Genomic DNA, 14,999 nt, shown 5'->3' on the forward strand with positions numbered 1-14,999 from the left:
CTGGGGCTTTAGCTAATAACGTTCATGTCAGCACGCCCCACGGTTATCATAAACTGCAATTAGCCGGAGAAAGATATTAACAATCTTAGCCCAAATGTGCAGCAGACGAAGAGTGAGCTCACTGGGGAGAGCGTGTTGGCTGCGATGGAGGCAATGGCGGTGCTCGACTCTCTGATCTGCAGACTGAAGAGCCGCTTCTCCTGCAGGCCCAGGTGGCTGAATACCAGGTCCAACAGAACCACACCTTCATCCTGCTTCTGAAAGATGGCAACAGGAAACTGGCATCACGGCCACGTTGATTCGTGCACGTAAATAAAACGTGTTAACAAAGACACTAGATATGTTAGACTGAAGCTCTGTCAGCTTTTGACGACAACGGGAAAAGAGTCAAGGAATCGTAGCAGAGGTCACGCTGCGTTTTCACGTTTTTGTCACGTTACAAACACAAAATCCGTGGATATTATGCAACAAACCAGCATAAAGTAGCGGATAACTGGGAAGTGGAGCGAAAGGTCTGCATGCACTGCAAAAAGGGAACTCAAGTAAGTAATATTTTCTTGAATTTTTTGTATTTTTCCTTGATTTGAGCAAGTAAAGAAGATTATTTGCCAACGGAATAAGATTTTTGCACTTAAAATAAGAACAATTCATCTCCATCATCTTATTTCAAGTGCAGGATATCTAAGTATCTAATTTTAGGGGTAAAAAATACTCATCCCATTGGCAAATAGTCTTATTTAGCTGCTCAAATGGAGGAAAAATATACTAATTTCAATAAAATTTAACTTACTTTTAGGTTTTACAGAAATTAAAATACGAAATCACGAGCGTGAGTTTGTATTCAGCTGCTCCTGTTGATACTTTGCAGAAGCACCCCTCACTGCAATTACAGCTGCGTGTCTTTCTGGGGAGCGTCTCCACCACCTCTGCAGGCTGAAATGTTTGCCCACTCCTCTTTACAATGCTCAGCCCCATTGAACAGGGAGTCTGTGTGAACCTAGACTTTTATCTCTTAACACAAACTCTCAATTGGATACAAGTCTGAACTTTGACTAGACAGGTCTAACACGGGGGTATTTTGATCTAAACCATTCATTTGTAGCTGCATGTTTGGGTTTCTTGTCCTGCTGGAAGGAGGAACCGCCACTCCAACCCAGTCAGGAATATTTTGCAGCCTCTAAGAGGTTTTGTTCCAGGACCGGCCTGTATTTAGCTCCGTCTATCTTCCCACCAACGCACCACGTGGTTTCATGGTGGAGACGGCGAGGTGCAGTGAGCTTTTCCAGTACACGAACACTTCCGTTATGGTCCCTTCTGATGGAAGCACCGTCTTCCACACGTTTGCTCTATCACCTGCATGATTGTGACAAACTCCTTCATGCCACCGTTCCAGACAGGACTGATTGGCAGAGTACATGACTAATAGTTGTCCTGTCAAAAGATTTTCACCCCTAAGCTGTGGATCTCTGCAGCGCTTCCAAAGCTACATTGAGCCTTTTCTGATTAACGCACCGTAGGTCCACACCACTGTCCTGGTAGGTTTACAATGGTGCCACTATACTCTATTTAAGGATCATGGGTTGATCGGTTCTATGAACTATTGCTTTACAAACTGACCCTGCTTTAGACTTCTCCACAACTTTCTCCCTGACCCATCTGCTCTGTTCATTGGTCTTCACGATGCTTTTGGTTCATTGATCGTCTCCAGTAAACCTCTGTAGTCTTCACAGAACAGCTGGATTCATACCGAGATCAAATTACACCAAGGCGAGCTCTGTTGATTAATTATGGGACTTCTAAAAGCAATTGGTTGAATTGGATTTTATTTGGTGGGTAAAGTGGGGGCTGCAGCACGTTCTTGCTCAACTTCATAGTTTTCTTTACTTTTTTATTAATTACTTTGCGTTGGTTGATCACTTAGAAAACACAAAAATTAAGAATGGCGGTTGTAACGTGACAAAATATGGAAATGTTGAAGGGTTATGAATACTTTTCCAACCCATTTTATTTCTCCAATCTTAGCTTTTCTCCACTGCCTCCATGCAAAAGCTTGAAAAACAATTACAATTTATTTTCTCAATAGAAAACTCTCAATAAATACATTGGGTTCTCTTGTTGATTGTCTGATGAAAATCAACTAGCGGGATCATATTTCTCCCATTTTAGCTTCCCTTCATTGGCTTCCCGTTAAATAAAGAATAGAATTTCAAATTCTCCTTCTCACGTATAAAGCCCTTAATAATGAAGCTCCATCATACATCAGAGCTCTGATTACCCCGTATGTTCCTAACAGAGCACTTCGCTCTCAGACTGCAGGTCTGCTGGTGGTTCCTAGAGTCTCTAAAAGTAGAATGGGAGGCAGATCCTTTAGCTATCAGGCTCCTCTCCTGTGGAACCAACTCCCAGTTTTGGTCCGTGAGGCAGACACCCTGTCTACTTTTAAGACCGGGCTTAAAACTTTCCTTTTTGACAAAGTTTATAGTTAGAGTGGCTCATGTTACCCTGAGCTATCTCTATAGTTATGCTGCTATAGGCTTACGCTATTGGAGGACATCAGGGCCTATTTTTCTCTCTGCTGAGTTTCCAATTTGCAGTGTTTGTTGTTATTATAACTTTTGACTTTATGTTACCTTTTTGTTTTTTCTCTTCATAGTAGGTACACCCAGGGGAGGCAGATCATCCACTATTACCATATATCATAGAAAGTACTCCTGGGTCAATGTGTGCTTCTGTGCTTTTTGTGTCTCTGCTCTGTTTTCTCTAACTCCCAGTCGGTTGAGGCAGATGACCGTTCATACTGAGCCTGGTTCTGCTGGAGGTTTTCTTTCCTGTTAAATGGGAGTTTTCCTCTCCACTGTCACTTCATGCTTGCTCAGTATGAGGGATTGCTGCAAAGCCATCAACAATGCAGACGACTGTCCCCTGTGGCTCTACGCTCTTTCAGGAGAGAATGCTGCTTGTCAAGACTTGATGCAACCTGCTGGGTTTCCTTGGATAGGAAACTTTTTGACCAATCTGTCTGATTTGATTGAGTTTGACTCTGTATAATGCCTTGAGATAACATGTGTTGTGAATTAACGCTATATAAATACAATTGAATTGAAAAGAATGTTTGTCGTTTCATACCCAGATCTACCCAGTCCACTGCAAAAGGGGAACTAAAAGTAAGTAAAATTTTCTTGAGATGAGTGTTTGTTTCTATGGTTAGCGCTGGAAAATACGACTATTTGCCAATATAATGAGTATTTTACCCCTTTTGTAGTGTATAAAATGGAGCCATCTGTGCCAAGTCAGTGTTTTGACCATAGCATCATTTTTAGGCATATTTTACAACCCAAAAGTTGGATATACTTGAATGCTTCATGGACCTAAGCATAGCAGGTGATGCTGCCTATGGAGGTCAGGATCCAATATCAAGGTGTGCACACTGCAAAAAGGTAACAAAGTACAACTTTCTTGAAATTAGTCCATTTGTCCTTGATTTGAGCAAGTAAATAAGATGATCTGCCAAAGGAATGAGTATTTTTACCCCTAAAATAATATAATTAGATATACTGCACATGAAATAAGATGATGGAGACGACTTGTGCAAAAACCTTATTCCATTGGCAGATCATTAAACTTCAAACTTCAAGTCAAGGACAAAGAACTATCTGAAGACAGATTTTTTAATGGTTTTACAGACTGATGAAATGAGGGTGACTGTTGATGGACCAGATGATTCGACCCTTGCGCTGCGTCCGCTCAACCCAAACAGAGGACCATCCAGAACCTGGTTCTGGTTTTCCCCTCCACTGCTCACAATGTTGATCTGAATCAAAGTGAGGACGTGGTGAAGTCCCCTGGCTTTCTGGGCCTGTCTGAACACTTTACTTCCTGTTTGTACAGAGCTCTGTAGGAAGATTTACTGGGGTGTAATGCAGTGCTATCAAAACTGAAATGCTATAAATTGACACGATTATTACATTTAGGGAATAAGAGCAAGTAAATAGAAGATACACATCCAGGGTGAAATTTGATTTCCACATGGCCATTAGAAGCAAATTGCTTTCCTGTAATAATATCAGTTTTATTCATCGCTCTGAGAAATAACCCACAGCTCATCTGCATCCTCCTCCTGCCTTCCCTCAGACTCTCTGTTACAGGAAGGAGACTCACATCTCAGGGTGACCTTATTCAATGTAAAACACAGCAAACACAATGTTCTCGCTGCAGAAAACGCACCAGACTTCTCGTATGCACCAGCAGAAATCCTCTGCATCCTGTCCTCCTCATCAAAAGGGCCAGAACGCCACGACATAGATCCTTCTCACACGTAAGTATGCAAGGTCCTGATTGCAAAGATCTGCCTAAATTAGGGCTGGGCAAGTTAACGCGTTAATTTCGCGTTAACTCATTAGACTATTAACGGCGATATTTTCTTTAACGCGCATTAACGCATGTTGGTCACATGCTTTTATTTTGTGAAGGTCTGTTGCTGCGGTGTAGGGGTTTGAATCAGAACAGTAGGTGGCGATAATGCGCCAATAACCTCGCTGTCAGCCCAGCCTCAGATTCAAAGAGGAAGAAAGGTGCTGGCCGGAAAAAAACACAGCTGACATGCGGAAGGCGGTGTTTCCCGCAGGCTTAGGCGAGGCGGTGAGTTGGTGAACGGAACAAGTTTTGGCGGAGCGGAGCGGAGTCTGCATCGACGCCGTCGGTGAAGTCGCTTCTCGTTTCAAAGTATCCATGTGTTTTTGCCTGTTTTTCCCTGCCATTCACTATATGCACGCGAGAAAGCAACAACAAAAAACCGCGCGTTAACGTCAAATAAACGCAAGCAACGCAAGCATATCGAGTTAGCAAGCATTTCAGTTTAAAGTTCTTCCAGCATCGAATATGACAGAAACAAGTTAATTGTAACCACTGCCAAGTTAAACTTTGGTATTGAACATAAAATGGTAATGCTGCTCCCTGCTGTTACCTCAGAAATTGCCTGTTTTTGGTAGATTTTTTCCCCATAAAGAGAATTCCCTGTCAGTGGCAATAAGCTTTAATTTATTATTATTGCTATTTTTTGTTTTACATGTTTAAGTTGAGCTTTACACTAAATATGTGTTACTGATAAGTGCTACAAATGTTACAACACTTTTGTTCATATGGCAGCAGAACATTAAAATAAAAGTGCTCTTTACACTACTTTTGAATTCATTCTTGGAGTTTGTAAATACAATGTGATTAATCGCGATTAATCAGGCAAATTATGCGATTAATCGCGATTAAATATTTTAATCGTTGCCCAGCCCTAGCCTAAATATAACGTTTGGGTGGGGGTGGGGAGGAGCCATGTCTCTCGTCTGCCACATTTACTCTCTGCTTGTGGAGTTTGTGTGCAGGGAAATGCCTCATTGATGACAGAGGTCAACAGAGAGAGAGCAGCCTGGTGGGAGGTGGCTTTATACCTATACAGCCTATAGGTGTGAAGCCAAGCCTTGAAGCAGAAGGCTCCAGCAAACAGACAACCACACCAGGTACCACTCCTGTCATCTAGGAACTGGAAACTGAAAATTCACACAGGGTCGCCACAATTAGCCGATAATAGATCAGAATAACATAGAGTGTGGGGATCAGCTGCAACCTTCGGATGGCGAGGTGCGAGCATGGCTCCCTCCTGCCTCGTATCAAGGATTCAGGCTTGGTGGTGGTGGTATAGTGATGTGGGAGGTGTCACCCACACATAGATAGCACCCTTTGGAGCCTTTATCCCTTCACTGGGCATCATTTAAACACCGCAGACTGCCTGAGTATTGTTTCTGAGCACGGTTAATCCCTTTATGGTCACGCTGAACACGTCCGCTGATGTCTGCAGCGACAAACACCGTGTCTCCAAGCTTAAATTATCTCAAACTGGTTTCTGGATTTAAAACAATGTACGAGAGGTACCGAACAGAGCGGCTGATAACTGGACGCAGAAAGCTTCTCATAGAGATGCAATGTTGCAAATACCTGTTTTTTTTTTTTTGTTTTGTTTGTTTTTTTGGTGTACCGCTATAAGGGGGGTACGTGGCATACGGTGGGCTCTAAAGTGTGACGAGCATCTACACGCTGCAGGAGGAGAGCGTTAACCTGACGGGCCAGATGAATTTTGTTCCGCTTAGCTCCGCCCAGTGTTGTAGTCAAGTCACTATGCCTCGAGTCCGAGTCCAGGTTCGAGTCTCCAGTGTTCAAGTCCGAGTCAAGTCCACTACTCATCCGAGTCAAGTCCTTATTGATCAAGTCGAGTCCAAGTTCCGCACTAAAGTAAGCATAGCCTACATGTTTTTAAACAAAAAAAAAAATCCACACTCCACTACATTGCACCAATAATTTAGATATTAAAATCATACACCAAGTAATATTCTAATGACTTATTAAAATTATAGCCTAATGATATAAAAAAAGTCAAGTCTTTTTCTCAATTTCCGAGTCAGAATGATCCGAATGTAGGAGTCCGAGTCCAAGTTCGAGTCATGAGTCTCTAAATTTAGCTAATGACTCGGACTCGAGTTTGAGTCTCGGACTCGAGTCCTACAACACTGGCTCCGCTTAGCTTCACTCACATCCATCTGGGACATCTCCCATAGAGAGTGATTTCTTCAACCAATTTTATTGTCTGGCCAATCAGGACGCAGGGCTGGAGTTTCATAGATGTGACGTAGTAGAAAAGCGACCATGACGTGAGACTGTTTTGATAGCAATGGCGGCTCACATCGAGGAAGCAAGCGTTAACATTGATGCTGCTATTTCTTCCGTGTTGTCCAATCTACCTAATATTGTTTCATTAAAATAACATCAGAGAACGGCTCTGAAGGCTTTTGTTGGTGGAAACCATGTTTTCGCCCTTCTCCCGACCGGATTTGGCAAGTTTTGTTTTCCGGGTCGCGCCCGTGGCGGAGCGGTTAGCGCGAACCATGTTAGGAGGCCTTTAGTCCTGTGTCGCTCTCACAGCGTCACTGGTTAGCTTCGGTGTGAGTGGTTGAAATAGCACGTCGATAAAGATGACAGACAAGTGGCTTATCCAATCACATGCAAGGAGTTTTGATAAGGCCCAGCCTTCAAAAAAGGCAATTCCTATGGAGAGTTCCCAGATGTATGTGAGTGGAGCTAGGCGGAGCGACATCCATCTGGCTAGGGTCAGGTTAGTAGAGCGTGTCCTTCAAACAGGGAGAGGGAAGTAAATCGTTGGAGGAAGAGGAGAGAGGAATCCGCCAGAGAGTCGGATCAGAGCAGCACACACACACACACACACACACACACACACACACACGTGTTTACGTACGCTGACTCTGAAGGTCTCGATGCTGCCGTCCAGCAGCTGAACGAGGCAGAGCAGGTCCGGCTTTGGCATGTCTGTTACCACGGTAACCCCTGCCTCCCTTGTCTCAAGACAAACACGCCACCCTCGCCTCGCCACCGAGTGGAGACCTGGACACACACACACACACACAAACAAACAAACACGGCCACAGGAGTGTCAGATGTTTGCAAGCTGCTGTCCTTCCCGTGGGATGACACTGCACTGTGAGTAAGACGTGCTGCTGGATGCAGCATCAGCCTGAAGTGAGTAATGCACTGTGAATGCAAAGGAGTGACTGACTCTGTGTGTAATCTTTTATTACTTGGCCCGGGTCTGAACATGTCTCTTCCCTCCCTCCCTCCCTCCCTCCCCGTCTCTCTCTCTCTCTCTCTCTGTGTTTCTCGCTCTGCCTTTCGAAAGCAGCTGAATGATAAGAATGTTAAACATTTTCAGATTTGAACACGCCCCATCACCAGCAGCAGCTTTGCTGGGAGCCAGGGCAGGAACATAATACACACGTTCACTACAGACGCATGCATGCCCTGCTGTCTGAGCCTTTCCATGAATGCATTGTGTGTGTGTGTGTGTGTGTGTGTCCGTACATGTGTGTCCTTGTCTTGAATTTCCAGGTGGGTTGATGTGGCTCCCAGCTCACTTTCTGAAAAAAAAAAAGAGGAAGAAAGAAAGAAACAGAAGGTCTGGGTTAATGTTTGAACACGGTGACACACTCTGAATGTATTAAAACCGAGCCGGTCCCAGTTGGGTGGCTTGTTTTCCACAATAACTCCTCTCACGGGCGCCTGTCTAATGAATTTACAAGTACATCATAAAGGAAGTTGGTTATTATGGGGAGACTGGGACCTGGCCGGCTGCTTGGCATCTAATTATTAAAAGTAAGGTGAAGTTTGTCCACATTTTACCAGCAAACACTCCAGCCTTAGTTTAAAGAAATATGTAATTTCCATAACTTCCTCTGGGCCAGTGAGTACGTGTAGGAGGCAGCCTGGCTGAGTGGGATCTTTAGCCTGGGCTCTTTTATTTTTACGTGTCAGCGAGTAAACAGGGCCGACCCGAGTGTTTCAGGCCCACGTCTGAGCTCCCAGGCTTTCGACCGTGAACCCTGCGGTGACCTGGCTGTACTTTGAGCCGCGGCAGCGCGGACAGGGAACCTGTTAACAGCTCGTGCTCCTCTGCAGCTACAACCCCACGCGCACACAGGAACAAACTTTCTTTTCCCTCCAGCCACGGCCGCGGCTCCAGCTACGGCAGCTGCCCGGCCAAGTTCACGCTTCTTCTGGGAAGAGTTATAAAACGGAGTGAGAAAACAAACAAAACAAAAAACAAAACAAAAAAAAAAACTAAGCGGTACTACCTCGGCGGTGTCGCGTCACAGACAGAGCGGAGATATCTTTATTTTAGTTTTTCCCGAGTGTCCGCTGTGAGGAGCTCGGTTCGGGGCGCGTCGGAAAGCCCAGGTAGAGTTAGGTAAATATCCGGGACAAGTTTCACATCCCTGCTGGCTGGCTGCGGCGGCGGCGGCTCCGCGCAGCCCCGCCCCTGCGCCGGGCGCGCTCCCGACGCCAAGAGGCCCTTCCTAGCGCGTGCGGGGGGGAGGCACGAGCGCTGTCACTCTCACGTGCACGTTATCTTTCCTTACCCATGCACCTCTGTCTCTGACCTACATATATATATATATATATATATATATATATATATATATATATATATATATATATATATATATATATATATATATATATATATATATATATATCACGTGGCTCTATCTCACCTCACACGCATTTAATTGACTTTAATTCGTTTTATTTGGTGTTTTGTTTTGTTTATGGTACTCAGTCCGTTGAATGGGGTCGAAAAGTGATGTTTAGTTTTCAGACACGCATTGGAAAATAACGATTAGACCACCTGCAGTCGTCAATAACAATGTTTATGCTATCAGGTAGTACTGACTCCTGTGTGTATCGTCCTGTGACCAAAAACAGACAGAAAAGACAGCACGGAATGTCTAAAATCACTGCTCTCGATGTAAGAAGTGATTTTTGTTGTTATCAAGAAAACTGTGGAAAGTGGCTGTTGATGTCCTGATATTTGTCCAAACAAAGTAGGACAAAGTTTAGTTGTACGGGACATTGAAGTTAACAAGAGATTGAACAAAACAAGGATGGATGAATGAATATAGGTTTGAGAAAGATTGACAATATATTCTGCAGTTTAGTTGGTTTATTGCACCCCTTGGTTCACGCTTTAATCCAGCAACCGTATGGATTCATTTTGGTAAAAATGGTTTAATTGTCCGATTCATGTTTGTTTGTTTTGTTTCTTTGGCTTGAATGGAATAGAGTAATCCTTGGTTGTCCCACAGTGGTGAATTTCAGGTTTATCAGCAACAAGTAAGAGGAAAAAGTGAACTACAGAAGCAAAAATACCGAACACTTATTCAAAAACGGCATAGTCCGATTAAATTAAATGTGCAACCAAGTAGGGTGACTCAAAAGTGTACAAAATGTGCATGAATAATTGTATTATCTACAAAAAAACAATTTGCTTGCTGCTGGGACTGCTGGTGGTTATAAAGTCCTTACTGATACTGAGTTAAGTTTTGGCTAAAAGAAAATCTACTGTACAAGCGATAGACTATGCAAGCCCATAAGAATGCACACATTACTGACCGAGACATGTTCATACACTACTCCCGGAGAAGACTTGTTACTTTCACATACCATAAGATATGAATGTCGTGCTGGAAGCTATTTTTTTTGCGTTCATGTGGGACAGGACTGAAACTGTGAGGCAGCCTCTTGCTTAAGTGTTCATACCTCTCAGGTTAGAACCATAAACCTCATTGTGTTTCATTATTAGAAGTTGAAGGAAAATGATGTATGATGATATATGATGCTCAAAATGTTTTACAAATATGGTGGTTTACATTGTATTATGCCACCTTTACTGCCCCCTGATTTAATCCCAGGCTAAACCATGCTGTTCTGTGAAGGCCGCTGCGGTTTACTAGGGAAGATTAGTGAACAAACATTACCATGAAGACCAAGTAACTCAACAGATTAGGTTAAATTAGGTTTTAAAACGCTTTGAACATACTTCTGGGTTAGTGCTTCTGCGTCCTTTATGTGTGTCTCTGCTCCGTCTTCTCGTGGCAGATGGCCGTTCACACTGAGCCTGGTTCTGCTGGAGGGTTTTTTTTTTTTTCTGTTAAAGGGGAGTTTTCCTCTCCACTGTCGCTAAATGGATGCTTGGTATGAGGGATTGCTGCAAAGTCAACGACACAATGCAAGCATCCATCCGCTGTCACTACATATTTATCCAGGAGGAGTAAACGCTGCAAGTCAATGACCCGATGCAATCCTCTGGGTTTCCTTTAATAGAAAACTTTTACAATGTCTGTTTGATTAACTTCGTAACGAGCCTTGAAGTGACGTGTTGTGAACTGGCTCTGTGTTAATAAACTTCATTCAATTGAATGTCACAGAGAACACTGTTCAATATTAAAAACCCCAAAAGTGGCTTTCCACCTGAGTTGATGGACAGGACAGGTAGGGTGATATTTGGAGAAGCAGCTCAGGGTGGGCGACAAATCCTGTAGTCAAAAACATCTGGCCTTCTGAGCAATTGCAGAAAAAAAACAATAGGAGGTCCTGTTTGCAGGTTGCCACGAGCCATGCAGGGGAAACGGCAGACACATGGAGGATGCTGCTCTGGTCAGATGAGACCAAAGAGACCAAACATTTTGGCTTCATACAAAATGCTGTGTGTGGTAAAAACTAATAATGTGGGTCAACACAGTGAAACGTGGTGGCAGCATAAAACTGATAGGCTCCAAAAACAGGACAGTACTGGAAGACAAGCCTGTTAAACGGTGCGAAAGACTTGAGACTGGGGCGCAGGTTCACCTTCCAGCAGGTAAACAATTGCAAACACACAATCAGAGCTACAATTATAAATGGTTTACACCAAACCATGCTCACATGTTAGAAGGACCCAGATCCCAGACTTAAAAAATAATCTTCATAGATCCACCCATCTGAAAGTGTTTGAGCATTTTTACAACAAAGAATGAGAAGGAATATCAATTGTGAATAAAACTTTAGGACGTAAAAATGTTTGTGGGATAATGCATTGTCTAACCTAAGACATATTTACATCTGCAGCGAAATGCTAAGAAACTGTACTTTTTGTTTTTGTAACCTTTGAGTCATTTAGTTGTTTTCCATGATTTTAAAACGAGCACCCATACCTAAAAATTTGGACTATTTCTTTCTGAGAAATTTAAATAAATTTGCCTATTAATCTGCCATTTACCCTTCTCGAAGATGTGTCATTGTTTATGAAGAAAGGCTGTGTTAATAGTGCATAAAAAAGTGTTTTTTGGGGGGTTTATTTTTCTTGAATGAGAATAAATTGAAGTGATGAACGATGCTGTTCTACTTGCTGTGGGCTACTTGTTGTCGCCATCTACAGGATACACGAGGTATTACTGACCACTTTTTCTTTTTTTTTACCGTCAAAAGATTCAGTGGATCACATGCTACAAAAAAAAAAAAAAAGAAAAGAAAAAACGACCAATTGTGAATCAGCTTTATTGAATTATTTGTAACACTGAATGCTTTGTTGCATGACAACAGACTGTATAATGATGATGATAATAAAATAATTTATTTATCATCATCTCTACATTGTACGTAATCTCAACGTCTCAAAACAGGACTGAGAGCAAAACATGAAGTGGGACTTAAAGAATAAAAAGTTGACGAAAATCAACTTTTTAGGTGTAGGAGTAGGAGATAGGGGTACCGAAGTACACCTATCTATGAATTATTCAAGAAAAAAGGTCCTGCTAAAAAGTAATTGCTTCAGTCCTTTTGTACGAAGAAAGACAGCCCTCAGGTATTATTATTATTATTATTATTATTGTTAGCATCGTTGTATTTTTATTGCACTAATAGATTTGCATGCATTGACCTCCCTGCCTCCTCAATATTAAGACAGATTCAGAAATGAGACATGCAAGCTGCAGAGGTTAAAGATGTCTAAAAACTATTCCTGTTTCAGGTATATAATGCTGAGAAATTCCCCTTTTGGCCAATCTGTTGTAAATTTGCCGCTGAATTTTGAATCATTGTTCTGTTGATGATCCCGGCTTCAGCTGTCAGACAGAAAGGCTCACGTTTGGCTCCACACTACTCGACCAAACTGGATGACTGCAGCCCAAATCATCCCTCCTCCACCACCATGGACCACCATGGATGTTTGTGCTGATATATGTTGGTTCCAACCAGTGATATTTTGATATTTATTGTGCTAACTGAGGTCTCTAGAAGTCTGAAATGGAGCTGCTGTAGTGCTCTATACCTCAGTGCGTTCCACGGTTGGACATCGGTGGGATTTGGCAGCTTTCCCAAATGTTTTACACTCATGCACCATCAATGTAACTTCAGGATGATACAATTTCGATTGAAAATGGCCTTTATTCTCTTCCCACATTGACCGGCAGCAAAACTGATACATTGCACTGATAGTGGCTGTATTGCTGAGGTCTTTCTGTCTTGGCATTGTGCTAACAGCGACCTGTATGCTCCGCGTCTGCAGCCTGCAAAAGCTTCCACTTAAATTTCTGATAGTAAATTACTCGAGTGAATTTAATTAGCATCTCTTGCGCTGTCCTCCTCTAAATCCTCTGGAAGTTGCATGACTGTACCGACAGTCGCTGAACTGTTGTTTTCCATCATGACTGTACGTCTACCGCTAGCGCAACACATTATTTCAGTTCTTAAATGTCAGATGACTCAAGACTGCATCAGCTTGGAGAAGCTGGCGCACTTTAAAGCTCAAAGGTGTCTGCTACCAGGCAACTCAGGAAAAAGAGTTATGTCACAAAACATGGTTTTGCTTAGATTTATATATTTGTAATAAGGTTTTCAGCATTTTTATTTTTTTTTCCCAGTGTCCTGTCTAGCAATATGGCAATAGGAATTGATGTCTCAATGCCAGATAGAGCTCGACAGATTTTGCTTTTACAAGTGGAGCGAACAGCTTTCGCCATAGTGCTCCACTTGATTTATGCTTGTAAATAGCTTTATTATGATTCCTGCAAGGAGAATTTCAAATTATATGGACATGACAATGGGAAAGTAAAGGAAGAACAAAAAGCGAAAGAAAAGAGTAGAAGTGAAAGAAGTGTAAGAAAGAGGAGATAAAAGGGAGAGAATGATAAAACCTTCTCCGTCTGCTCCGTCACCTGGAAAGAGACACAAAAAGAACAGCACAACCAACAGACATAAAGCAACAGATACAAACGAATAACACCTAGATGCCATTGCTAAATCATATATATTATTATGTAAGCTGACATGTGTAATGTGATACTTGAAAAAAGAAAGTGAGAGAACATAAATAAATAAATAAATTATAAGATTACTGTATATAAGTGAACACTTAATACCTGGGACCCAGCACCTGTGGGAGATGTGAAAGTGCACTAGTTTAGGTGAAAATTATCCAGAAATAGCTTGATAGTGATTGTGGAGAACCGAAGACCCACCTTCCCCGAGCACAGAGGCAGGGGTCAGGGGACCCGTAACCCCGGACTCCCAAAGGGGTCCCTAAAGCAGGTCGCCCAGGAGGGGCCGACACAGGATATCTGCAACCCCCCCCTCAAGGAACGAGCAGAGAGGACCCCGAGGAAATCCCCCAGCCACCGAAATGCCGACGCCCTCAAGAGCCGCGGGGACGAGCCCGTGGGCTCCGCCGGCAGCTAGCCCCGCTGAAGTGGTCCCGGCGATGGGCCCTGAGGGCCAGAGGCCCCAGGGGCGCCCCGCCCCCGCGACGAGGGCCCCGGCCGCCCCCCGGGGGGCCAGGCCCCGCGAAGAGGCCGCCGGGAGTGGGCCGGCGCACGCCCGGGAACCCGCCCCAAACCCGAAGCCAACCAATGCGCCAGAGGGCCAAGGCGCCCGCCAACGAAGTGGAGGAGGGCAGGACGTGGGGGGATGGGCTCCGCACCTAGCTTTTCAGCATTTTTCTGACAGCAGAATAAAAGTGACCTTGCTCAGATGCTGGAGTAGGTGCCAGTTAATGTAAAAGTTGGTGTAAAATTGTAACTGGATGGTTTTTTTTTCTTTTTGTTTGAAAAGCTGTTGTTTTGAAACACTTTCTTGCAAAAAAAGCATAATAAAATTGAGTTTAAACCTTTAAGTTATCAGGTGAAGCAATCAAAATAAATCCACAGTACGAGCAATGAACTGAATTAAAATTTAAAGCTCACAGTGAAGCATTTGAAGAAAGTTTCATGTCTGTTCAGTTCTAGGTTGTAGACAGAGTGGAGTGTGCATGCCTTCATGAGTGGAGCTCACTTGTTTAAGAAATTTGAACTGAACGATGGTGTTTGTTTTTACATGACAACCCTGAAGTGAGCACAGTTCATTTTGGGGTGAATTACCAGAGCTCTATTTGGAAATTAGTGAAAGATGTAACCTGTGTTTACAGGGAGCAAACTTTTCATATATTGTGCAAAAAATGGAGTTTGTAACATTTTCCCTCCAAGGTGAGAGTCTGGTGACTGCTGTGTGTGTACGCAGGTCTGGTTCAGCTCCTACATGCACACGAGCTCCCTTTTTGGGGACCCATGATTGCTAAAGTGAGTCTCACTCCTCGC

At 43.3% G+C, this 14,999-nt stretch overlaps 1 protein-coding gene across 3 annotated transcripts in view; it reads right to left on the reverse strand.

The window, feature by feature from the left end:
- ptpn3 (protein tyrosine phosphatase non-receptor type 3) overlaps positions 1–8,869 on the reverse strand; it is a 32,954-nt gene extending 24,085 nt beyond the window's left edge. The window contains exons 1-4 of one of the 3 annotated variants that reach the window (XM_036133670.1): positions 8,688–8,869; positions 7,918–7,973; positions 7,298–7,443; positions 123–257 (exon numbers count right to left, since the gene is read on the reverse strand). In XM_036133670.1, coding sequence (XP_035989563.1) covers positions 123–257; positions 7,298–7,366 — 204 coding nt within the window. In that variant the 5' untranslated portion in view covers positions 7,367–7,443; positions 7,918–7,973; positions 8,688–8,869. Of the gene's footprint in view, positions 1–122; positions 258–7,297; positions 7,444–7,917 lie in introns of all 3 variants that reach the window. The other 2 variants (XM_036133685.1, XM_036133679.1) reach the window with 2 other exon arrangements.
- Positions 8,870–14,999: the final 6,130 nt, after the last annotated feature.

This window comes from Fundulus heteroclitus, chromosome 3 (genome assembly GCF_011125445.2).
Source record: "Fundulus heteroclitus isolate FHET01 chromosome 3, MU-UCD_Fhet_4.1, whole genome shotgun sequence".
NCBI classification, from domain to species: Eukaryota; Metazoa; Chordata; class Actinopteri; order Cyprinodontiformes; family Fundulidae; genus Fundulus; species Fundulus heteroclitus.